The 27,986-nt window shown below is 31.8% G+C and overlaps 1 protein-coding gene across 3 annotated transcripts in view; it reads left to right on the top strand.

The window, feature by feature from the left end:
• LOC118181803 (uncharacterized) overlaps positions 1-27,986 on the top strand; it is a 193,358-nt gene that overhangs the window by 129,846 nt on the left and 35,526 nt on the right. For all 3 annotated transcript variants that reach the window (XM_035351008.2, XM_035351006.2, XM_035351007.2), the window contains exons 10-12: positions 15,404-15,521; positions 16,681-16,886; positions 24,692-24,855. In XM_035351008.2, coding sequence (XP_035206899.2) covers positions 15,404-15,521; positions 16,681-16,886; positions 24,692-24,855 — 488 coding nt within the window. The remainder of the gene's footprint in view (positions 1-15,403; positions 15,522-16,680; positions 16,887-24,691; positions 24,856-27,986) is intronic.

Below are 27,986 nucleotides of genomic sequence, written 5' to 3'. Positions count from 1 at the left end.
GAGTAGTAGTTCTAAGGTTGAGTGGGACTGAGGACCATTAAGCACTCATCTCTCTCTTCCGGGGTATTTTTTTTTACTTTTTGTTTATTTCCCCATTCTTCTGTTGCGATGGTTGGTAATGACACATATTCGTAAGTATATCAACTAATATTGAATGAATACTTAAAACTCTTAAAACTACACTTTGTTTGAAAGCTATAATTTTGATGGGAGGCTTTTGATTTCAATTGCAGTGAATGAAGTAATGTTAGTGCCTATAAATAACCACTAAAGGCGCACTTTGAATCGCTCGGAAAGGATTTAAGGAAGTGGTAGAGGGTAGTAGTATCTCCAGGCGGTGGGTTTCTGTGTCTGTATTTGTTACTCACTGTTATGTCCGTTAATTGATATTAGCTGTTTTGTTATATTGTATTCTCACAGGAAAACGTGAAGCAAATATTTTGTTAAATGTGTATTATAAGTATGTATTATGGGTGATAGTATCTAAGGAAATATTAAAACGAATCATTTGATGAATTACTGATAATAAGATTTATTTATAGATTTACTCACTCTGATTTTAATTTTATAGAAGTGTATTACTCATGAAGTAGAATTCCATTTTACATCATAAATATCTATATATCTATTTAAAAGAGTAAGAAATTCAGTACAAGTATATTGAAAATATTAATTTAACATTAATATATTTTTATTCACTAAAGCAGTACATTAATTTTTAATTATACTTCGTTACTAATTTTAATTATTGTATTTGGTAATTTTAATTACTTACTTATGCTAATTTATAGCTTCAGTTCACGTGATTTCATAGTAAATTGTGATATTTGTGTTTTCACCCTACACATGCTTATTTGTTGCGTTGTGTTTTCTTTTGGCTTGTAAAAATATTATTTGTACTTCTAAATTTAATGTATACTTTATCAATTTGGTGTTGACTTGTCAGTTCAAAACATACTTAATTTGTTGAAGAAATGATTTTTAAACAACCCTTCTTTTATTTTTTAAAATGTTGTGAGAGGCAAGATTTTATTTATTTACTTATTTATTTAGTACTTATAGAGACAGATAGGGTAATAACCGGAATATTGCAGCACTTACTTAATTTAACATTTATTAAATTAAAACGTATATGAGGTTTAAGTGCAGATTCAGTGGTAAGACTTATTACCAGCTAGCCATTAGTTTCTAAATGCGAAGACTTACACAAGGTTTCTGGAAAATCCAGCAAATCATTTAGTTATTTATTGAGATATTGTTTGTATTTTTTAGTCTGAAATTTTTAAGGTTACCCTAATGGAAAAATTCGATGCACTGGTCAGTGGAGCGTATGAAACGTCTGTTGGTTCTGATTAGCTTGCATGCAAGACATGATTTCGTTCTATATAAATATCTCAGAGTATCGGACATTTTTTTTTTTTTTTTTTTTTTTTTTTTTTCCCTCGAGAGAATTATCGTAAAGCGAAGGGGAACTGTTTTTTTAATAGACTAGTAACAAATAATTGATTGCAAAGTCATGGAAGTCTTTGAATTTATATTTGGTTCAAATAATATTCTCCCGAACGCCGTTTTATTTGTTTTTATTTTATTATGGCAAAGCACACTAGGCCTATTTGCCCAGCATGATTGTCTTTTAAGGCATTTATATAACATCCCTATATTATTCCCTATTCCCTATTAGCATGGTTAGATTGTTTAAGACAGTATAAAATATATGATTCTTTAATCTTCTCGGATGGGATAAAATAAAGCGGTGTAGATTGAAACTTGTAGTATGTAGGGAAATAAAAATTTAAAAAAAAAAAAGGGGGGGACGTATATATACATATATATTGAAAATAGTTTTTAACAGTATGTATGATATTCAGTAGCTAAATAATTTTCTCGTATAGCTCGGATTTAAGGGGGAAGGGGAAATGGAAGTAAATCTGGCAATGGTTAGTTCTAATGATACTCCAAACATACCGTAGTTCAGTTCTCGCCTCGGCGGGAAATGGAGTTGTTTGTGATGAGCATCTGATATGCAACCTTGAACTTCTGTATTCGTTTGCAGAAATCCGCTGCAGACGGAATGTCAAACAAATATTGCAATAATTAGATACTTTACCTCAACCAAAAGCATTTAGGTGGTTCAAACAATTTAAAGAAGAGTGTGTTTTTCTTTGGAAAAAAAAAATCTGATTCTTCTGACAATGCATATTATCTTAAAAATAACCTCAGTCATTGTTCTAGTAGGTAAACATATAGATTGGCGGATATGTTACACATTTCTCATAGAAACGCATTTACCATTCTGCAGAGAGATGCGTCTGTGCCAAAAATGTTAAGAAGAAAGCTCAGAGAGATATGGTGTCGGAAACTTCGTAATCTTATAGCTGAGCTTAGTAGACATATTTAAATCCATCATTGTTGCAAGTAAGTTTTAGTTATATCATTATGATCATGAAAGCAATCAGACTAGCATCAGCATAGGAAATCATGAAGCTCTCTCGCGTCAAAGAAGAGCAAAACTATAAAGTCGGCAGAAAAAAAGAATGCGTGTTTTTTTCTTAGACTGCCATGGAATAGGTTATTAACATGAAATGGCTGAATATACAACTATTACTGGTCAATTTATCCGACAGTTTTGTGAAAATCGAGCGAACAGATCCGACAAACCAGGTTGCACGCCGTCACGTTTCGGGTATTGTTGAATCAGATTGCAACAAACCAGGTTGACCGGGTGTAACATTCGGTTGGCGCTTATGGAAATCACGCCTTCACATTTCGACTATTGTTATCCAATGTTTGGCTCGAAAAAAAGATAGAATGCATGCCACACCTTTCATACAGCCCGGACCGAACTCCGTGTGACATACATCTAATTTTTTTTTTTTCCTAAACTTCCAAACCGCCATTTCCATTTATCAACAACTGTTCTGGAAAAGGCTGGAGGGTTTTAATGACAGTGTCCGAAAATAAGTTACAGCTTGTATTCGACGAGCGACAGTCACTTTGGACTAAGGTACAGCAATTAGTAGTGGTGACAGTTTCGGGAAATTTCGCGGTTTTTAGGGGACCCATTCGCCAAACCCTGGGTGCGGAGAATCATCATCCGACACCCTTAATTTCTATTGACATCGTTCTTCCAAATATTTCGAATCCTTCATTTATTATGTGTTTAAAAGAGAGGAGAAAAATGCAACTTATTAATGGGATTTGAGATTAGAAAGATCATCGAGGAATGGACGGGGTAGTGTTATTTAGACATTACTGCATATTTGATAGCCAATTAGGACTTTTATAAGCTGTGATGTGTCTGCTGTTCTTCTTCACATCTACAGCCTGTTTCTTATTTAATCACTTAAATATTTAACCGTATTTATTCATTTAGTGTAAGAATTTTACTGATGTAAATATTTTTGCGCATTGAAATAACGGATGGGTCTAGAAAGCTGTGCAGAATTATTACTTTCGTCTTCTTCCAACTGTGATTTATCAGAGCCCCAGAATAAGGCTGAAATTAATTGAAGTGACTTCGTTTCCCTGAAATTTCAAAGACTGTATAAAAAAAAAAAATAATAATTTAAGCACTGTTATAGCAGTAAAGTTTGTGCAGTGAAATTATTCTTCTTTTTCATTGTATTCGTTTGCAACGAACTGGAAATGCATTATAAAGATTCAGCTGCGCAAACATTAGTTAAGGTTTTTAGTAAACTTGATAACGAATAACTCAGAAGATTGTACTTGAGGTATATGTTGAATCTAGACGCCGGCATATTTAATTCTTGGCAGCGATAAGGTTGTTAGGTGTATTTGATTTTTCTGAGGCTCCTTAATATTTTCTTTAGAAGTAAAACCAAATTAGCATCAAAGAGAGGGGAAACTGTGCTGTTTATTAAATTTTATATTAAAATAAACCTCTATCATCAACTAAAAACTGAATTATTTTTCACAATTTTTTTAAAATTTAAAAACGGAATTTCATCGCATTAGGTTTTGGGTAACATGTAGGTGAAATCCGTATCTTTCGATTACGGAGTTATAATTTTAATTAATTGCTTAATGTTATAGCTGTTTAATTCGATCCATAAACCCACATCAAACTGATTCAAACCTTCATTTAGAATCGTTGATGGCAGGTGACAAGGAAAAGGCTCAGATAATTAGTATGGAAAAATGTATGAAATATGTTATAACCTAAGAACTTCTTTTACACATAACAAATGCGCTGACAAGATGTATGCGCGATACGAAAATGAAATCATGCATTCCAAAAACGATATATACATTAACGCTAAGTTACCAACGCAGGGCAGTGAAAGAATGAACTGAAAAATCGTCACCTCTACATTTTCAAGCGTGAAAACAAGAATTGCAAATATTTCAGTTTTCTTAGGGATTATTAGAACTTTCTTTTATGTCCAGTTAACTAAAATCTACGAAATGAATAATGAGGCAGTAATAATTTTGCGAAAATTGCCGGTTTTACTTCTTTTTTTTTGTGTGTGTGTTCATGTACCTCGTACAATAACTTCCGCAAAATGACAAGGTCACGCATAGGTTGACATTTAATACCTTTTAGGAATGGTTTTTTTAACCTACAATCAAATAGAAACTTTGGTTGTGTTCGCTTGTCAGTTCCACTGAACACAAAAAGGCGTCAGATAAAATAAGAGGCATGACGTTCAGAAAGTTATTCACGAGTCATAACCAGTTCCAAACACCCACCTGTCTGGCCTTACGTCATTCTCCAGTTAAGCCTTGCCAACTGCCAAGAGATCAGCTAACCTTTTTGAGTATCATGTTTGTTCTGTTGCGTACCGCAGTTTGTTTTGGATAATCCAACACAGTACCAAGATGCAGCTTATGTTCCTTTATCGTACGGATAAGCGGGAAAACAATGATCATTCTGTGCAGTAAATGTTTGCAGTGAAGAATCGATTTGAGAACAGGTTACATTCAGCTGTTTTTATATTTGAATGATTTTTCGGCTGTTTTTATATTCGGTGAACGATTTTTTTACTAGATTGTATTTAATCTAAAATGTCAACTTTAATTTTTCTTTGCTTTAAAATTTTAAAATCCTTTTTTGAAGGCGCAGTAGGATATTTAAATCATTAATGATTTACTTATTCACAATTTTGTGAATAGTTTTATACCGAATGCCTTAAACAAATTTCGTACAAGCTGAAAATGCTGTTTGAAATTAACTTATTCTTGCTTTTAAATATTATTTACATTGCTGCAGTAACACCAAGCTGCAGATTAGAACTCTTAAGAACTTTTTTATTTCGTTTATGATATTCTTAAAAAATGGAAAACATCATGACAAATTTAGACTTACTATAAAATATTTGCTATCGCTGTCCAGTATTTGGCAGTTGTAAAAGATTAAGTTCTATACGTCTTCATTTGTAGATTATGTGCTTATTGAACCGACGTAAAAGAATATGTGTATTTGCCAAAGTAGATGTCAAGCAAATGCCGTAAACATAAGATAATTTGCATGTTTGATATTGATTTGTATAGAGCAAAGCACTGAAATCCGAAAGGACCTTGACCTCTTACATATCAAAGTTCCTAGAAAAGCCTATTTTCTGGAGCCAAGTTCAGAAATCTAACCCTTTCTCGTGGCTTTAAGATTTATTCATTTGGATTTTTGCCTTTTTTTCCCGGTTTATTTTTACAAACTATAATTATTTACATAAAAATCGTATGTAAAATTTCTACGATTCTTTTTGAAAACATTAGTAAAAAATTCATTACAGTACTCACTGTAATTCCTTTTTCAAAACATTACTGTAAAAAAAAACTAATTTTATATCCAAAATTAAGCACTTTCAATATATAACTCTTTAGTTACCGAAACGTTTTGGCTGTATGGTGGTTGTGATAGCAAAATAAGAATTCAAAAGCTGATTTGATTTTAACTTCCGAAATATGTGTGTGTATGTTTATCATTGTAGATAGTATACTATTTAACTCCCCCCGTCTTGATCTTCACTTGTCTTATATAATTCTAGTTGTCAATGTCTTAATTAAAACTGTATTCTATTTTTTATCCTCAGTTAAAACAAAAGCAAGAAATCTTCTTTGCCATTTTCACTTACTACAAAGGCTTGAATGCCAAATAGTAATCGATCATTGCTCAGGTTAGGAACACTTGATCCTTCAGAAGCAGAACTTTCGTCTGATTAGTTGACCTCTACGCGGGACAGAGCTCCAGCCGAAACATTCTCGCCCAGGTTTCAAAAAATCCCACGTAGCCGGGACATCGTTTCCGTAGTTAGGCTGGACTTCGTTTCTAGTGGAGCTCTTTTTTTATGAATCCTCCCGTTTAAACCATTACTACCATAATCTCATTTCTCAGAATAGTTTCGTCTAGTAGGGACCGTCGCTAGATGTGATAACCTCTTAAGTGTTAACGTAATTATATCTGCAGAAACTACAAGTAAAGTATTACATTTGACAAAATTTATGCCAGGAATTCCACAGGTTTTATTAAGAATGGTAAACTTAGATACAGAAATTTTTATATTTTGATAATCTGAAGAATGTATTTAATTTCTTTTCTTAGGCTAAGGAGCGTATTTAATTTTCTTTTGGTTTTTCTGTATCTGAAGAATATACATTTAATTTTCTTTTTTTTTTTTAAACTATTTTCTGTTTGGTTTTAAATGAAATTTTTAATCCGGTAACCATGCAGTGTAGACTGTGGAAAATAAGAAAGAAGCGCTGAAAAGTTAAAACATGTCTTGAAGACGAACAGATTTAAGTATTATTTAAAAATGGCTTGTGGTGTAGTGTTAGTGCTTCAACGGTGTGGTGTTGAACTCCAATTAAAACTCTAATGATGGAACACCGCAGGAAAATTTTATTGATCGCCCCCCCTCCCCAAAATGGCTACATACAATCAACAAGAGAAAAACCTAACTATTTAAACAAATTCAAATTCTGTACATTTTACGTGCGAGAGCAATACGTGGCGCTTGAGCCTGCGTTTGAAACAATGCCAATATTAATTTTATTTTTTTAAAACAATTAATTCAACTTAACAACTATTGAAAACATATAAAAGTTAAATAAAAATAATATTCATTTTATGATCTCCAGACATCCTTGTTCATATTAACCTTCAGTTTCTTCTTCCTTTATGTAACCTTATCACAGGCCCGTATTGTTAATTTTTATTTGTTGAATTTAAAAGTTATGATTCAGAAAGGTGCACCTTATGCGCAATGTGTCTGTCTACAAAATTTAAGGAGTTTGTAAAAAATAGAAAGTTGAAGAAACCAACGTTTCTACTTTTTATCCTAAGTAAAGTAACATTTTTGCTTTTTATCCTGGCTTACTAAGTCTACGCTTGATAATCTTGATCAACGTTTGACACACATTGTGATACTTTGTGGTACACGGGGAATTCTTTGTGTTTTTAATTAAAAGAAAAAAAAAAAAAAATAGTTGGCCACATTCACAGCTAACTTGATTCCTTTACGGAAGTCAAGGTCAGAACTCATCTTTTGGAAAACTGTTGAAGTCTCTGATAACGGTTTCTTGAATCTTATTAGCGCCATCGAAATAATGAACTTTGCAGTGAGACTTCCCTATACGGAGAAGAAGTAGACTGCAGTGTTAAATCTGGTAACTGAATTAATTGTTTACTGAATGAAGTAATGTGCTCGTTTGTTCTCAGATGTTTAAAATGCAGTATCTTACTGTGATTAAATTTTTAACTAAAGAAGGTTTTCATCTTAAAGAAAAAAAAACAATGCTTGGATCATGGGTTCGTTGATTCGTCTGCTTACTTGGGGAGACTTAATCTTGCTTGGGGAATCTTATATCCTTATATCAGATTATCAAATTTATATTTAAAATTTTAAAATGTTATTTTCTCATTTCTCGTGATGTGACACTTGCGCACATGGAATTCCGCACAAATGACATTTGAGCGCATCATCCCTGCCGGAACAGGAAATTTTTTAACAGGTGTAACCATTTACGGGGTCATTAAGTGACACTTGCACACAGGTTGTCAGAAACAATCAGTCAGTCTTATGATTTAGTATTTATAAGGATTTTTCTTAATTAGTGTCCATTTCTGCTGAGTGTTTTTTTATGTATTACTAGATTCCCCCCCCCCCCGAGTTTTTTTTTTTTTTTTTTTTAACATTTACGTAAAATGACTGTCATTCTTATTGAAATATCTAAACGCAAACATTCGCCACTATCTATCCGTATGTACGCAATATTTTCTAAATATCTAACTATTTGTACTTACGAACTTCTACAATGATTTACAATACATATATTTTTATATTTTTTATTAAGAAAGTAATATGCATTTATTGGATTTGAAGGTAATTTCTTGTTTGCGCGCACGATTTCTCTGAAACCATTGGTCAGAATTAAAAAAAAAAAAAAAAGACTAATTGTATAAACCCTGAGTGAATTTAAAATGAGTAACCGTAAGCCTCTCGCCTAAAAATTTTAGAAATTAAAAAAATAATTGATTTCAGTGCTAGGAGAATGAACAAATAAATAATGTTATATTTAAGAAAGTATAATTCTGTTATTTTTAACGTTGGTCATTTTAATCGTATGTTACTTTCTATTTTGAAATAAATAAATAAATCAGTTAAAAATACTAATTCGTTTTTATAATACTGCGTGCAGTACAAATTACAGTATTATGTGGATGACAAGAAAGGTATTTTATTTAATATTTTTTTTATGTTTGGAATATAAAATAAAAGTAGCAAACATATTATTAAGGGTATCGAAATAACTATACAAAATTTCACGTTTTTAAACCAGGTCACGTTTAAGATGTATTGCATTTTGGAGACTTTTTGACATTTTAAAGGCACCTGACTTCTTAAGTTTGCCATCCTTTAACACATGCATAACATAAACATTTTGTTAAATTCTGTATTTGTGTAATCCAATAACTTAACATTTTGTAATGCAAATAAATAATCATCACCTATCTAACAACGAATGTTTCTTCTGCGCCAGTGTTTGTGCTTTTCAATTTTCTCTCAAGTGTCTTGTGCGCCAGTGCCATTAAACTCTTGATTTTTACTTGTGATGGTTTAGTCAACATCAGTATCTAAATATTTTATCAATAGCTATGATTGAGAATTTTAGCGTTTGTTTACTTTGATAGTTACTATGGAAATGTTTTTTCATTCGCGCGCTGGAGTTAAAAATGTTTTTTCATACAGTGTTGCCATTGCTTATTTTGAAATCGTTGAGTTTGTTAATCAAAGATTCAGAGTTTTAAGAAATAAGAAATAGGTAATGAAACAAATTCTAAGTTCCAAATTTGGTCTTCTAGGTGCTTGTATTCTACGTTATTTAAAATCTGATGTCTCTAGGTACCGTTGCTTTCTTCACAATGCGAGAAACATACATACATTCATGTGTATTCTTCATTATTTAATTTCTTTAAATATAATGCAGCGCAATAATATTTGGTGGCAACAATATGAAAAGTGAAACGCCGTTTTATAGGGGACGACGCAAAATACGGAAATGAAATTAATAGCCTTTCTGCGCAAATTGCCTCTTTCGGCTAACAATTTGGAATTTTCAGCATATTTTTGCCAAAATGTGTTAAAATAGATATTTTTTAAAAATTAAATTATTATTAATAATAATAGCTTTCTTATATGTTTTTAAAAATTAAATTATAATTAATAATAATAGCTTTCTTATAAGAAATCTAATTTATATACATAAATAGCTGTTTATGTAATTAAAATTTTGAAATAATAAGCCTCCATGGCATATGTATGCTGTAGTTATTTTTCCTTGATTTTTCTGTTTATTGACATCAGTTATTTTTTCCCAGAGTTTCAATGCATTTGAAAATTGTTGTTACATTAAATATACATGTCTGTCAGAAGTTTTGAATGAAATGGTTCATTGTTTGCTGACTGTCAGAAATTTTTGTTTTCAATGTTAGACGTGGAAATGTGTCACTTCCTAGTCGTATCTAAAATGTTCCAAGTAATCTCAAGGTCTGTTGCTGTCATGGTGTTGGCAAAGTTTCTAAATTACATAAAGAGTTTATTTTGTTGCTATTGGTGGATATCCTCCAAGTTTTCCTTCCCTTTGCTGTCAGAAGGAATTATAAATACGCCCTTACTACTGTCGAGTTGGGATTAGGTGTGCTATTTAGAAGTTGAACATCTGTAGTCCGAACAGAAATTTTGACTCTATGCTCAGTTTAATTAATTGTGTGTAGTTAATGATATTTCAGGTATGTAAAGTTAATTGTTTTATTCCTTCTTCTCATTAAATAAAAATATGCAAAAAATAAAATGAAAATTTTAAATAAATATATTACTTTCTTTAAGCTATTAGAGAGTCGTAGAAATGATTTCATAACATTTTTTCTCGAGGCTTGAGAAATTTCTGTGTCCTTTGATGCTAATAGCATTGCTATAGCGATAAGCATTGTAAATATAGTTGAATGTGTCTTAAAAATGGCTATTCAGCGATGTATTGTACTGCGTTTTTTGTTTCTCAGACAAATAGTTTGTTTCGCGATAAAATTGGTGGCATTATGAAATATAACCCAAATATCTAGGATAGTTAGACACCGAAACTGAAGTCAGTTTGTGGGATACTTACTGCAAGTCAAATTCCAAGATATTCGAGAAAAGATTTCTCTATTTCTATTCCTGGTTCTGATATGTTAAAGCCTCCTATGTAAAGCCTGGTGTTAGGGTTTAGAGTACTTTAGAATTATTGATGGACTAAACTGAGTTCAGTTGCTGCTGATGGAGACCATTTACGATACCTTCGGTAAGCTATTTTGATGTATATGAGCACGTGGTAAATTTATCTACGCTGTGTTTCACTATACAGAATATTTTTGGCTTTATTTCTGAATTCAAGAAACCGTTCAAAAAATTTACTTTAAAACGCAAATTGTATACCGCAAGTACATATGAAATTTATGATTATCTGTACTAATCCTTAGTAACTTCGTGTTCTACATAAAATATATCCCTGCATACCTGTGCAATAATAATTAAAAAAAAATATAAAAAATCTGAAAGGTTTCAGATTTTAAATTACGTTTAAAGGGGCGTTTTTTTAACGGTTTGTGAGTTACCTTTATTTATTAAATATCATGTTCTTCGCACTTAAACCATAAATTTCAGTTCAATAGCAATGTCGCAAAATAATTTTTAAATGATCCTATCTTTAGAATTTCCGATACACAGTTCCGCGCGCTGGAGATAAAAAGGTTTCCCCCCTCCCCGCAGATATTGTTGCCGCTTTCAAATCGTTGAGTTTGTTACTCAAAAATTCGTTAACGTTTTACAAAATATGAAATCGGTAATAAAACAAATTCCAAATTTCAAATTTGCGCTTCCACATGCCCATATTCGCAGTAGGATTACGTCATTCAAAATTCGATGGCTCTATGGACCGTTGTTTTATCACAATGTGAGAAATATACATACATTTATGCAGGTTTTTCATTATTTAATTTCTTCAAATATAATGCAGGACTCTAACATTTTGTGGCAACAGTTTGAAAAGTGAAACGGACATTTATAGTGATTCAACGCAAAATAGCAAAACGAAAACAATAGTCCTTCAGGGACAAAGCCCCTTTGAACTAAAAATGAAAATATAAAGATGCTTTTGAAGTTAATAGAGATTTGCTGTTGTTCGAAAAGTTAAAAAATCATTTGTTATTAAATAATTATGATTCCGTATTTTAGAAATAACCAGTAACAGCGAAAATAAATTATTTAATGCAAAGATGGCAAAAAGGAAGAAATAAAACTGAACGTACTCTTATAGATAAAAATCTTAATTGCTATGTTTGGGTGGCATAACTCTGCAACCATCGACGGGACGAGCCCGCCGTCTTGAGTTTCAACGTATCATTTACCTTGCCGTTGTTTAGGCTGCATGCCAATTTTGATGAAGAACCACGCGCGGGGCGCGGGCGACGGATCCGACGGTCTCCATTTGGTTCGACAGTATTTAAATGCCCCCATGCCGAAAAAACACTATGCACATACAAGTGTATGTGTATGTGTCTAGTATTCGAACCCAGGCCCAAGGCTATGGGCTCGATTACTAGTTAGGCCGAAGCCTAAATCTCTAGATTTTAGGGGACCCCCCAAAACCTTATAATTTCTCTAAATGCTGTTTTTCTTCTATGAAAGAAAGAAAAATGGGTTTTGGGGTACCCTGAAGAAGTATTGTGCCTATGGCCCCTAAACCGAGCCATGTTATTGAGCCAGTATAAAAATTCACATTTAAGATTCAAATAAATTATTTAATAATTAATAAACAAACCGTCCTTAAATCGATCTTCTAAAATACGGAGAACTGGTTCAAGGAAGTATAATAATATTAAATTATTAAAGCAGCTTTAACTTAGTCTTCTTCGACATGAAATTTCATTTGCCGTATGTGGGGGAACGTTTCACGAATTAACCATATAATCCGGTGAAAATCTGATGCCGTATAACGTATCACGGTACCACCGTGTTATAGTTGCAGTCCCGATTGAATGTCATTTCGTGTTTACAAGGCAGCTTTTCACGTGACCGTGACCAAACGCACGTGAATAAATGGTCCTTGATCCTTGATTCGCACTTTATATTTGGCACACCGCCATTCCTTCCGAAAATGTTCTTTCTCTTATTCTGACCAAAACAATGTGAATTGTATAACAAATAAGCATTCACTTCGAAACCGCACTTGCGTCATGTGTAATTTAAAGAGGGTCATGTTAAGCAAATTTTAGTCATAGGTCCTTCTTGATACTTAATGAATTGCAAAGAAATTACTTATTGTATTTCATAGGATATTGTGAAACGGACAGCTTTGTTATCTAAACAATACTAAATTTTACGGCGATCGCTGTGCCATCTATTGATCGCGAGAGCAATGACTGTAAATAAATCTAACATTTCTTAAAAATTAAGAATTCTATGACTTGGCTAGCAATGACAATTCTGTTAAAATTTAAATAGATTGCATAATATTATATTTTGAATGCCTAATTTTTTAAATACTTCCTATGATTGCTAGATTCATTCTGCAGCGAAAGGAAGAGATAAAATGTATTTAGGTAAATGTGTTAAATTAATAAATAATTAATTTCATGTACTTAAAGTATTTAATCCTGCTGCACATTTATTTTCTTATTATGATTTATCTTAATGTTGAAATTTGCTGTAAAATTTGAGTGACTTAAAGATGCAGTTTTAATAAATAATACTAGTTCTATATCTTACCTGAAATAAAAATATTTTTTGTATTATTTTGTGCATTATTATCTTCGTTTGATAATTATTTTTATATTCGAGACGTCTGTTTATAAATTAAATGATAATACATGGAGAAAAGTAATATAATTTAAAAACGATTTTGCACTTTCATTAATTATTTTAAATAATACTTACGCCTTTTCTTTTGTTAAGCCTTTATGTGATGTTATTTCATCAAAAACGTATTATAATAATTGAAATCTTTTTTACAAAATCATACACAATTTATTAATATATGAAAGTTCTTTTTAATGTTTAAAATTATTAACCACTGCTGTTATAAATATCGATACGTTTCTGTTAAAGCCAAATAGCCTGAAAGGATTCGGATTTTAACTTCGCACTAGAGTGTTTGTTAATGTTTTTTATTCTCTCGCTGAGTTCCCTGTTCTTGGATTCGCTTCTGCTGACATAACTTTTTTGTCTTTTACACTTTATTATTAAACATCATTTTCTTCCCACTTATGCACATAAAATTCAAGAGCAAAATCAAAAAATTTTTAAAAACAGCATATCTTTAGTATTCCCGATACAGTGTCAAGTATTGCCATACATATTTTAGCCGAGAAGGACTATTATCACTTTTGCGTTGAATCGCTTTGTTGTCCGTTTGACTTTTCAATTAACTAGCCGCTGAAGCGGCCAGCCGCCTAATATAGTTACTACAAAAAAAAAAAAAAAAAAAAAAAGATTTTAATAAATCCAGTTAGTGTTATTTCACGAGCTGAGTTGGTAATTAATAAAAGAGATAAAGAACTGTTTGTGTTTGCTTTTAAATCGCTTGGTTTGTTAATCAGTACAGGTGCACTAAAATTTAAAAGAAAAGCTTTTATCTTATGCTTTGCAAAATGGCGCGTGAAAGTTAGCACACACGTTTCGTATATCGGATTGGATTATCATGTTATACCGCATAGCTTTAGATTCACGATAAAGTGTTAAATTTTGCATTATATATATATATATATATGGTGGCAACATTTGAAAAGTGGTACGAACAAAAATTGAGGTTTGAGAAAAATAGCATCACTATTGCTGAAAAAGCCACGTGGTATGAAAAGTACCACTGCTTTTACTATAATTTATGTACAATATGAGTGCAATTTATAACAACTTTTTTATTTTACATCATTTACTCAGCATCCATTGAGATTATATACTGATTATTAAAAGCTGGAGCCACGAAATAAGAATGTTTTTTATGCGGTTTTGTTGATTATGAAAAAGCACACTGGGGCTATCTGCCTATGCGTTCGTGGAGCACTTTCTGAGCGAAATTTGCTCGTATACATGTTACACATGGGGAAAACCAAGAAAACGCCCATGCAGCCAGCCTATTCGCCTGGAATCGAACCCACATCGGAACTACCAGTGTTCAGCAATTTTACCGGTCGGCCGCTGGTGGGCCCGAAATAAGAATGAATTTGTTTGAAAGTAATATGAATATCCGCTATGAAATCGATTTGCAGTGGTTACATATGATTTCAACTAAACTATGGATGTTCAGCATATTATGTTTTTAAATGCTGTAATATTTTTAATAATCTAATTAAAGTGTGTTTTTAAAGTTTAATTAACTAATTTTCATATATGAAATATTTTAAAGTTTTTTTCATATATTAGTTGAAAAGTACAATTTTTTAATTAAATAATTTTCCTAGTCACATACTTAGTTATTTAATACGATCAAATTATTCAGCTATAGTGGCCTTATACAATTATTTTCTGTTTATATGTTGTGTGTGTGTGTGTGTATAGCTTTTGCTTTGCAGAAAATACACATTTCGAGCACCTTCTCCCAGCAAATGTTAAGAAATCTCTTGCGTGTGTTTCAAAAATGTGCTTTTCAGAAATCACGTCATTGTTTTCTTTAAAATAATATGTGTTTAATTACCTGTACTTAATCCATTATATATAATTCTGGTTAATATAGGAAAACCAACAACCATGCAAGCAATACTATCGCTGCAATATGCTTTCTTTTGTATGCAATTTAATTCTTCTCTTGTATTTTTGTTTATGTTATTCATCATAGTGTTTGTTTTGTTTGTATTATTTATGTTTTAAGCCTATTTTATTATACGTAAAAAAATCAAACGTATTTTATATTTTAGGCTGAACTTCTGGCAACATGTGGGACTCATTTGCGTTGTTTACAGACAATCTGCGAGCGCATAGAGATCGATGGCAAAGAGAGCAATTTCCCGAGCTGTGACTTGAAGAGGCTTCATGGTAAATTTTCTTAAAATATTCTTCAAATTGAAATGCATGCAGATATTGGACTGGCAAAAACTCTCTTATCGTCTAAAATGCATTATCTGAATTTCTCATTCGCTTTTCCTTTCAAGTAGTTCCGATTTTCATGCAGTAATGTGATGTTTATATGAAAACTATTCTACATATTATTATTTGAATTTACGCAAATGTTAATGCTTTTTAAAGAATTGTGTTCATACATGTTTTGAAGAGAATTCTCATTAGTTACGTAAGATAAAAATTGATGAATGCGTATTCATTGTGTCTAGTACCTTGTAAAAACGTTATAGTGAGAGTTAGACATATCATTCCAAATTCCGGATTTTGTGAAATTTGGCAATCAGTCAATTCCAAGCTTATTTATTAATGTATCCACGTCAAAATAACGTAATGTCATGCTGCCATCTACCGAAAGGTTTATGTACTATCGTGACGTAACTAGTCGGCCACGGCATTTAGTACTGGTGAGTTTAAATATAATTTATTCTCTAACGACAGTAGAAAAAGCTTATTCGTTTACATGTATGCAATATTATATTTATTTAATTTAGCTTTAAGCTCAGTATTTTATGAGCAGCCTGATATATAGGAAAAAAATATAGAAATCTCTTTTGGAGAGTGGCGCCATCTATTTCTTAATATAGAAACTAGATAAGTACTAAGTTTATTTTCAATGTGAACAGAAAAAGTAACGTAAAATTAATGTTGATATAAATTCTAAATACGTGATAAATTGCTTTTTTCTTTTATCGTTAAAGATGAGTTTTAAATATTTCCTCGAATGTCTTTAAAATGAAAAGTAAATGAACTTTTTTATGATATATTGCTGAGCTTTTAGATGAGTCTAACCTTTTAATATTTTATATAAAATAAATAAATAATAAAATAAAAAAAGGGGGAAAAGAAAGGAAAATTAAATTGTGTACCCATAAATTTTCAGTTAATCAAGAATTATTTTTAAAAACTATCATATTTATCAATAATATTGCTTTTATTTTGTTAGTTATTGAATTTTCATAGATCATTTTCAATTAATATTTTAAAATATTTTAACTGCATTAAATATTTAAAAATATGAAATGCTGTTCATTTTAAATAACTGAATTTTTATTTGATTTCTTTTTATTTTAAAAAGATCTGATTGAAGAGTGGGATATCTTGCAAAAGAGCACTATAATGTATGAAAAATCGCAAGACCATGTTCAAGAGAAATATGTTAAAGCTAAAGAAAATATAGATGCTTTATTTCACATGATGTCGGAACTTTCCTCTGATATTGATTCTGAAACTAAGAACTTTAATTCTTGGGAAGATGTGCAAAAGGATATTTCGAAATTACAGGTATGTATTCTGACACCTTTTCTTTTTTTAAAAAAAATTAAAGCCGAAAATATATGTTCATGTACAGAAAAGTATTTATAAACTTATAGCTAATTTTTACTCAGTTGTATTGAATCAGAACGTACCTAGCAATACCGGTGCCCCAAAACGCTGGGTTCTGTCTTACTTTCTGCATTCCGAGCTTCGAAATCGAGCCAGAACGTCATGACATGTGAATCGTGGCTTTTCCTATATTGTCCATTTTTCTAGCCTTTTTCTACATTGCCCCGGTTCCTTGCTCTGATCTTGTAACTGTGGGGCTTTATCTTATGAACGTCCCCTGTTGTCATTAAGACTGTTTTGTGAGAATCATGTGCTTGCTTAAGGTAGTAAGTTATTATATAGGAAGTGTTATTAATTCAGAGGGTTTTAATGCATACTATTTTGTAGTAGTATTTTGTGTGTTTTCGTTCCCTCTGGCAAGAGACTAGTGCCAGTGCTTATTAAGTCAGTATGAAAATTCCATCGTTACATTATAAAATATTGATAAGGGCGTTAATAAACTTTGCCTCTGAAACTGAAAGATTTTCATTTTAATAATTGTACATACTAGGTATATAATAAACATGGAATCCGACGCTTACAGGAGAGCAAAATGCTTAACTTTAGAAACGAAAGTTCTTGATATTTGCGATGAATGGAAATTGAATCGGAGAAAGCTAGTAATGTTTGACCGTGTTGCAACATGAGAAGAAATATAGGTGGTTAGTTTCGATTTTAATTGTCTTTTTCGAACGTCTTAAACGTCATTGTCTTAAACGTCAAAATTCCTTGTAATGTGTTTATTTATAATGAGATCTCGATTGTGATGAAGAAAGCTAAAATGATCTTTATTTACTCACACTTTACCAGCAATTTCTTAATTTTCTGCTGAGTGAAAAATTTAAACAATATCTATAACAGCAGCCATAAGTTTCATTTATTGCTATTGTTACAAACTAAAAATTGAATAATGACTGTAGAAGTAGTTTTTTTTTTTTTCTTTTTTTTTCTTACATCAAACCGAGCAATTCAAATTTTCTTAATTAACAGAGTAAATATTTCGCGTCCTTCTTATAGATGCCCTACTTCTGTCCTCTTCCGATGAAGAAAACCGAAGAAACAAGTTTCATTTTCGTGAATGTTCATGTTATCTAGCGAGATGAAACTCTGGAAATGGTGATAAAAGTTTTAGTGAAAGGAAGAGATATATACGTGCTTTTTTTTTTTTTTTTTTTTTTTTAGGTAGAGGAAGGAAAACAGAAAAGTGCTGAGGGTTTAACACCCTTTCTTGAGATCAACGACCAAACATATTATCGCCAGCAAAGAATTGCCCATTTAAGTACCCTTTAAATTTGGCCTATGGAGAGAATGTTGTAGTAAAGAAAATCAATTTTAGTCTCCTCTGATTAAATTCTTGATAGCTAGTAAGAGGTATTAGCATGAGTACTTATTAGTAGTCAACTGTGCTCTTAAGAAAGATATTACGTTTTGGCTGTACACTGCTATTAAAAATGTGTTTGTATGTTCTTCTGTGAACTTTGCTGCTTGCGAGATTTTTCACTATCACATTCAGTGTAGCTGCGTTCAAGGTGAATACGAGGCAGGTTCTCTAAATAAGTTTTGCAAGAAGGCATTTTTCCTAAGGCAAATAGGCATTACATGCTTTGGCAGTAAACCACTCGGCCCATTGCATACATGATATTACAGATCATCGTTTCACATTATTGGGAGTACCTGTATGTATTTTTCTTATACTTAAGAACGGTTTTTTTACGCTCTGATTAAATCTTTTCATTTTTTCCCAAGAAGAGAGCCCTTGATGTCAGCTGAGTTGTAATAGAAAATTTGTAGTAAATTTGACAATTTTTGATAGTAGGTATATAGCTATGATAGTAGTTATGTAGCTATGATAGTTGATAGTAGTTATGTAGATATATAGCTGTAACGTATGCGACATCCAGATCTTATATTTATCAAGTAGAATTATTTTTATGGAGTTACATTAATGTTCTTTTTAATTTACCATTATTACTTCCTTGTACAGTAAAAAGGAAGTATTGTAATCGCGAAAAGTTTCAGGCATCATATTTCAACGAAAATATCCATTTTGACGGCTATCGAATGGAACTTAACGATGCTTTTGCATGACATCTGTACGTAAGGACAGAATAAAAGACTCTTTTCATCAATATATATATATATATATATAATTGTTTCATAAGAATAAATTGAATATATATTAAATTGAATATTTCATAAGAATAAATTGAATTTATTTTCATGGATAGATTTTGCACTTGATTTGCTAATGCTTCTGAATTTAAATGATATTGTGGATTAGTTCGAGAATTAAATCTTTTACATGTTTGCTTTTTTACTTTATACGTATTTGTTAAGAATTTAAATTTGTTTAAATATATATATATAACTGCTTTAAAATAAATTCTGAAGAGAATTTTTCGTAGCGTCTGTACGTACGTATCTCGCATAACTCAAAAACGAGTAGCCTCAGAACGTTGAAATTTTGTATATAGGACTGCTATAACATGTAGATGTGCACCTCGTATTTTGGTTGCAATCGGCCGCACCAAACGTATATAAATATATTTATATATATATATATCCACTCTGTTACCCGGCTCAGTGATCTCAGTTTCTTTACTCTTATATGTTTGTAAATTGTGCATTTTTTGCTTTAAAAATGATTGAATTATGTTGTTCTTATCTTCCGATTAAGGTTTTTATGCCTTTAGTAAATCTGCAAGCAATATTTGTACAATTAATAAACAATTTAAAAGTTGTTTAAGTGCAGTTAAGCCTAATTTTTAAAGAACATGGCGGACATATTTGTTTATATTTGAAACAGCAGAATAGTCGATTTGTTGCCAATCTAGAGAGACTAAGCTTCGCAACAACAAAGATAACGCCTTCTTTTATTACTGCGAATTAAATTATGCTTAATCCATTCTGGAATTTATTCGAAAAAATAAATGTTTAAGATTTACTTCGTAATTTTTAATATGTATATTTTGAGTTTTTATGTATTTTTGCCTTGGCGAGAAGGGAGAACTGAATTAATTGAATGAGAAATAGTGAATCGTCTGTGAAAAACAGTTTCTTTTTTGTTTTGTTTACTTAATTTCTTTTATACATCGTTTTAGATTTATTGTAGTATTTGAATAGACCATATGGCAACGATTAGTTAATTCTTCAAATGATATAAATTTTGTGCATTCTGAGTTATAATATGAATGAAATATAACGCTGTCAGTGAACCTAGCGCCAGACTGTCGCTATAGTAAATAATATAGTTAATTTTAAAAAGAGTATTTATTCTTTTTTGGTTTATGCGCTATCGATGAAGTAAATTTATTTCAATCCAATAAGTTTAAATGAAATGCACGAAAAAACGGTATAATTTAATATTTCGTCATGTGGTGTACACATCAGATTTTTTAAATCAGGATTTGAGATAAAATATTTTAACTGGTAAAGGTCACAAATACTTAAACAAGGTGACGTACGCCATTCACACGAATTCTTAAAAATTTTCAGAGTGAATTGAAACTGAAAAACCTAAGCTGTCTGATAGAAATTTGGTAATCAACTGGCTACTTTCAAAATTTCTGTTATGCCTGTTAACTTATTTATCTGATATTAATATGAAATTCTTTATTTTATTTCCTGTATATTACTAGCTCCATTACTCCTGAAATTCCTGAAAACTATAGAATCTTACGCATAATGTTATATAATCTTACGCATATAATCTTACGCATATCTGTTACTTTGAACTTCTTGAACAGTTAAAAAATACTGGTCTATTTTTGTTTATATATATATATATATATATATATATATATATAATTTATTTACTCATGGAATATTGAGTATATTATCTCCTTATATAAAGTTAGTAGTATTGTATCTGAATGAAGTAAACCATAAGCATTGAAATTTAATCCCGAAAATATTTTTTTAAAAAGAAAATTGAATTTTCTTTTTAAAAAAAATAGAAATAGAAAAAAAATAGAAATCGAAACTTTTAAAATGAAAATTAATCAGTAAACTAAGTAATGATCGTCATTGGTCGGAAATTGGTTGTCTTTTCAAGGGGAACAAACCACCCCCGTTCAATTAACAGTACTTAATAAATACGTGTTTCGTCTGTTACTCAAGAAGTATGATGCCAAACTGGTAATTTGAGTTTAAGCCAATTAGTAAGATTAAAGTGAGATGGAGGACCATATAGAATTCATTATGAATGTAACAGTTCCGTTAGGCTACTGAATTTTTTAGATATCTTGAGAGATTATTGCCAAATTGAGTAGTAGAAAGCGAGGGTGTCGGGGACACTTAAATAAAAGAGAATTTTTTTACTATAGTTAATTTAACAAAGAAATTTTTTACTACTGCTCAATTTGGCAATAATCTTTCAAGATATCTAAAAAAATCATTAGCTTAACGGAACTGCTGCATTCATAATGAATTCTAAACATTAATTCATCTCGCTTTAATCTCAGTAATTGGATTAAACTCAATTTACAAGTTTGGCATCATACTTCTTACTTGAGTAAAAGACCAAACACCTTCGCATTTATTAACTGTTGTTAATTGAACGGAGGTTAGTTGTTCCCATTCAAAAGTCAACGAATTTTCGATCAATGACGATAATTACTTAGTTTATTCATTTTCATTTTAAAAGTTTCCATTTCTATTTTTCTTGCATGATTAAAATTCAAGTTTCCTTTTTTAAAAAATATTTTCGAGATTAAATTTCAATGCTTTTCGGTTACTTCATTGAGATACTATTCTACTTACTTTATACAAGGAGATAATGATATCCGGACATAATCCCGACAGCCGAAATCCCGACAAGCCAGAATCCCGACAGACGGAATCCCGACAAGCCAAAATCCCGACAGGGTCGAAATCCCGACAAACCAAAATCCCGACAGAGTCGAAATCCCGACAAGCCAAAATTCCGATAGGGTCGAAATCCCGATTGTCCAGTATCCCGACAGAGTCAAAATACCAACACGGGCGAAATCCCAATAAGGCCTAATGACTCTTTAACATACTTCCACAGCTGCAACTAGTATATGCTTTGATGACTAGCAAATCTGAAGAAAATTACAAAAGATTATTCCAAGATTTAATTGATTTCGCTGAAGAAATTAATATTGAACTGAGGCCTAGAATCATTAGTGATCTAGAAAAGGCAGCTATAAATGCTCCGCGCACTCAATGGATTATTATTATTGCCAATTAGGATTGGCACAGAAGATGGGAGACCTTAATTGGACGGGCCATGTTGGCGTTTATAACATCATAGAAGGATTTCAAAAAGCAACAGGAGCATGTGGAATACCAAGTTGAATGCATTCTTCGCGGAGAACAACAACCAAAACGTAGGAAGGTAGATGATGACAGAGAAAAGAGAATTATGACTGTTGTGGACGATCGTGATAATCGACCTGTGATGGAATATCTTCGTCACAATGTGTCACTGTAAATATGTCGTTTGCATGTGTAAGTGATGTTTTCTTTTTCTTTATAAAAATAATTTTATAAATCTTCATTTCAAATTTTAACGGTCATTTCAATTTGTTAAAAATTATTTTAAGTAATGACATAATTTTTATGATTTTTTGATTTAAACTTTTAATTAGTAATATGTAATAGTTAGTTAAAAATTGTATTTTATTAAGCTAAATTGAGTGTTTGTATTTAGATATTAATTTGTCGGGATTTTGGACAGTCGGGATTTCGACCCTGTCGGGATTCTGGCTTGTCGGGATTTCGACCCTGTCGGGATTTCGACCGTGTCGGGACTTTGGGTTGTCGGGATTTCGGCCCTGTCGGGGTTTTGGACAGTCGAGATCCCGACTGTCGGGATTCTGGCTTGTCGGGATTTCGGCTGTCGGGATTATGACCCAGACCCGGAGATAATATACTCAATAATCCATTAGTAAATAAATTATTATTACATTACTTTGAAACTATTGCGCAAGTATTAGAAAATTTATTTCGATATCAATGAATTTCAATCAATTCAATCTTATATATATAGTTCTTAAATAAAGAATATAAAGAATTTATATATATATATATATATAGTTTATATATATAAATTCTTTTTTAACTGTATATATATATATAGTTAAAAAAGAATTTAAAAACCGAATGACAAATCTAAAAGGAACTAAACAAATTTAAAGTCAAGCCCTGAAGCTGCTTATATTTTTCCAGGATGGTATAATCATTTTCTTATAATTTATAAATTTAAAATTTTTGTATATATATATTTAAATTGGATTTGTATACTTAAATTGAAAATATATGCACATATACGAGTTGCGTTTTTAGAAATAAAAAAATGAAGGTAATTGCTAATATTTCCAAGCCTTTTAAATTATTAATTATGGTTCCTTTCTTCCATGATTAATTTTTGGTATAGAAGAATTTATTCTAAACATTAACTGTAACAGTATTTCAGTTTCGAATTTCAAAAATTTCTTGTCTTGGCTGTTATTTAAGGTGAACTCTACAACAATATCATTTCTCTTTTAAAAACCACAAAATGGTTCTATTTTCTCCTTAAAGACTTTGAGACAAAAAATGCATCGCTTCCCACTCATCTTTTTTTGTTCCCCTTAGAAATAATTGCTTTTTAAGAATAGAGCCATTAGGAAATTCAATGCACAATACAATGACAATCGCAAAATCGTGATTTTCCTCAATGGGTTTTATGTAGTGGCGAAAGCAAAACATTGTAATTTTTGTGAACGAAAATCTGAAAGAGTGTATTACGTTTTAGTACCACTCACACTAACGGCGTGAAAATTGATTTGCCCAAATTTTAGATGTGATGATTTAAAAAGGGGGAAAAAAGTTAAGTGAAGAGCGTGACTATGTCCGTGTGTTAATAGTCGTCAGACGATAGTTATCATGTTTATAAAAGGGAGCAGGTGAACGATTCTGCTACTACATACTCACCTACATTTTTACAGGTCAAAATCTGACTGTGACTACTTCACTAATAATTATGTATTATAGGGTACGTTTCATATTAACCTTTTGGAATTTGAGTATAAATTTCAGTATCTTTCCGCATTAAAAAAAAAAAAAATCTGGTAGGTTAGATTAAATGCCGTCAACTGATTTTTAAAGAACAAAAAATTGAATAAAATGTTGTGCTTTGTGTCGTGTAATTTATTTTTCTTTCTTTTTCGAGGGCGAGCGTTTTTAAAATAATTGTTTCTGATTTTTTTCGCTTGTACTTTTTTACGTAATAATGTTTATTTTGTAGGAATTATTTCAATATTTGAATATTAAAGTAATTCTTGAATCATACTTCTGTTTTATTTGATAAGGAACAAATATGAAACGTTCATTCTCGACCATCAAATTAAGCATTTCTCCGTTTGTAATGAGTTAACAAAACCATTTCAGACTGAGAAAGCAAGGGGCGATCGGCGATGTAATATCTGAAGTGTTTCTAGTAAAATGCAATTTAGAAAATGTTGCCATGATTTACATTTATTATAAATGACAGGAAATTCCCATGTGAAAATTGGAAAAAAAATCTTTGTATTTTATTTTAATTTTCCAAGATTTATAAAATTCTTTTATATAGTCTTTCAAATTTCAAAGACAAGATTAAATGTATTTTGTAATGTTATTCCCATAATATAGTTTTAAGAAAGATTCATAATAAATACATATAAAAGTCGCAATCCTATAAACAAAGTATTCATACCACTTTCTTTTTTTGTATATAGATGGCGCTAATGACGCTGCAAGAAACAAAGGAGAAACTCCGCATAGTAAACCTCCAGGTACATCGATTCATGACAGAATATGGGAACAGCCGGAGTTACAAAGATCGCTCTCTGAAAGATGACGTCACCGAATTATATAGACAATGGGAAGATATTTATGAGCAGTGAGTTGAACAGTATTTCATTAATAATTTATTAGAAATTAAATAAATTATGAGTTGCAAAGGTGTGGTGAGCTATCTGCTACTGTAGAAATGAAAATCAACTATGCAGTTCTTTTAACTGAAAGAAACAATTTGACACAATATTATGTTATAAATTCATGTTATAAATCGAACAAAAACATGAAAACATTTGAATAGAAAAGCGTTATAGTAAATTTTAAAATGTGTGTATAATAAACAGATTTAAGTGCTAAAATTAATGTTAGGATTGAGGCAGTGATCAAAATAATAGTTCATAAACAACGCTTCTTTATTTATTACTTTTTTTTCCTAAATTATATTAGACTCGAAGATGAATTTATATCACTTATTAAAAAACAGTTCTAGAGAAGTTTATACTAGGATCATTGCAGTGTTCTAGCTGACAGTCTGTAAACTGCGCTTCTTTATTTTTTCCTAAAATATATGTATTAATTTCGAAGGAAAAATTACACAACTTTGGTTAACACTCATTAAAGCATTTATGCAGAGTTTAAGATCCCATAATAAATAATACTTGAGACTAGAGTTTAGTGACGCGATAGCTTGAATTGCCACGGCGGTCAATTTAACCTCCCCATCGAATTTAATCAGCTTGGGGAAGGGGTTGGGCAAAGCACACGAGGGCTATCTGCCTAAGGAGAGGGATGCTTTGGTGAAGGACTTTATAAGGGAACTGGCTCGTATACACGTTTCACATAAGGAAAACTACGAAAACGCCCATGCAGCTAGCCCGTTCGCCTGGAATCGTACCCATGTCAGAACTACTAGTGTTCAGCGATTTTTACCGCTCGGCCTCAAGTGGGCGTTGGGGAAGTGGTAAAATGCTAAGAATGTTGTTTGCATAAGCATTAATAAGGAGAAATTAACTTATCCTCCAAATTATAACATTTCAGTATTCATTAGTGTAGCAAAACTGGCTAGGAGCAATATGGTAACATTTTCATATTTTTCAATGAGATTATAATTAGAGCATCTCCTGTTTAGACGGGTGCTTTCACGCAGTGTTTTAATTGTTATCTGCAGACAGAATTTTTGAAAGTTTTGTAAATGTTAGTTATTTACTATACAGTTATATCATTAGTATAATTTCCTTAAAATATTTCATGAAGTCATGCGTCGTCGTTATGTTGTGCCTGGGTTACTAGCTTTATGTTTTACTCACCTACTTGTAAACGACTCAGTTGCATTTAAAAATAAAGCCTAACATTAATAACAAAATTCTCCAGCAACATATGGCTGGTGTACAGTCATTCAAAAGTTTTTTTTTTTTTTTTTTTTTTTTTTTTACCATTTAAATTTAATCGATCATATTCAGTTGTATTGGACGACAAGAATTAGCTACCGTGTCTACGATTGCCTGCGAATTGCTGTTCAGAAATTAAAACTTTGATTCCACTTTTTGGCGTTTAGAAACTTTGGTTCCACATTTTGGTGTTTAGAAACTAACTTGATTCCTCCTTTAGCATCGGCTAGGAAACCGAAACTAAAGATAAAATCTGGAGTTAGTTTTTGCTGTTTTTTATCTCACATTTGAGCTACGAAAGGTTTCATAAATAATCTGCGTTAGATCAGAAACCGAATTTTTCGCTTTTCATATCTTTTGCTGGGCTTGGCCCTCAGTTCTGACTGATAGCAGCGTAGGAATGGGAGTTCGACGTTCTTCTTTTCCTCTTCTCATGATGAAAAACCTTTCGTGGTAACTTCTGTATCGATGGATTAGGGTTCTCTTTACGCAGAAACATGATATAGCACAAACATTCATCTGTTTATCCGGTATGAAAAATCAGTATCAGTTCTGTAGTTTGTTTAATTTTATAGATTTGGAGCAGAACCGTGAAAAGTCAGCAATGCCCTTATTGGGAGTTGAACTCCAAATATTCCGACTGCCAGCCGGTCGTGCTAGCAATTGCACCACGAAGGCACGCCGCGAGAAAGGGGGGGAATTCCTTATAATTTCAGCAAAAGTTTGTTTTGGAATTACTCTTTAGCTACTGTACATTTAGTCTTAGATTTTTCGGTGTCTTCAGTTTTGTAGTCTGTTTTATTTATTGTCACTAATTTATGGTAAAAATTTGACATTTAACTGTGCAGTATACAGGATGGGCCATTAAGGTGTTTCTACTTAAAAGAATCTATCACGTATATATAGAAGATACCGGTAGAAGTGGGCAGGACACCAAAATTTCATCAATGGTCGTACAGGTATAGACTTGCCACGCTACCTGTGCAATTTTGCCCCAATTCTGAGCGAAAATACCCCGGGCTATCCAAGGATCTCCCAGCCGTCTTCCCTTACTACCAGTCTGTCGAGAGGACTTTCGGCTTGCCGCATTTTTTGAGTGCCCTTTTACCTCACAGGCACTATACACTTACAAAGATTCATGCTTTCTTCGGTATTTGAACCCGGATAAAAATGTACGGATGTAGCTATGAAAATACTACAAAGTCGAATGCAGGCCATTTCGCATCAGTTCACTTGAAATACTAAACACCTCAAACCTCGTCACCACATTCTCGATGAACACATACATGCATTCGTTAGATTATCCTGACCATGACACGGTAATATATTACGACTAGTACGGAATGAATCATGTTGGTAATTCGTTGACGAAGGTCGTTTAGATCTTTCGGTTTCACAACATAACTGCAATCTTTCACCGTCCCCTATAACCAAAAGTCGCAGGAACATGAATAAAAAAAAAAGAAAAGCCTGTTGGTAATGTCAGTATTATACGAGCTGGCAAGATTTCATCTCCAATAGTAACTAACTCCAATAATATGGAATATATTGCTCAATCTCATTTTAAACTGCCATTTACGTTAAGAGGTAACATCGTCGTGGGCCACCGTGTATATGTGGTCTTCTTTCTTTCGCTTATGACGATTTTTCCTGTGTTTTTAATCCACTGTAAGGAACTGCATCTGCTGTAGATGATTTCATTGAAAACACGCTAGCCAGGAGCTTAATGTTTCAGATTCATGGCGGATCTCGCTAATGGAGTACTTTAGAAGCAAAAGGGCGCCCATTAAAGCCAAGGTGAGCATTCTAAGCACGATCGTTTAAGGGGGTAGATAGGTTGAGCGGG

The sequence above is a fragment of the Stegodyphus dumicola genome, chromosome 2 (assembly GCF_044657685.1).
Source record: "Stegodyphus dumicola isolate Sdum_Otavi_A_Nest chromosome 2, ASM4465768v1".
Taxonomy (NCBI): Eukaryota; Metazoa; Arthropoda; class Arachnida; order Araneae; family Eresidae; genus Stegodyphus; species Stegodyphus dumicola.
The sequence above is the reverse complement of the archived record's forward strand: the minus strand, read 5'-3'. Positions and strand labels throughout refer to the sequence as shown.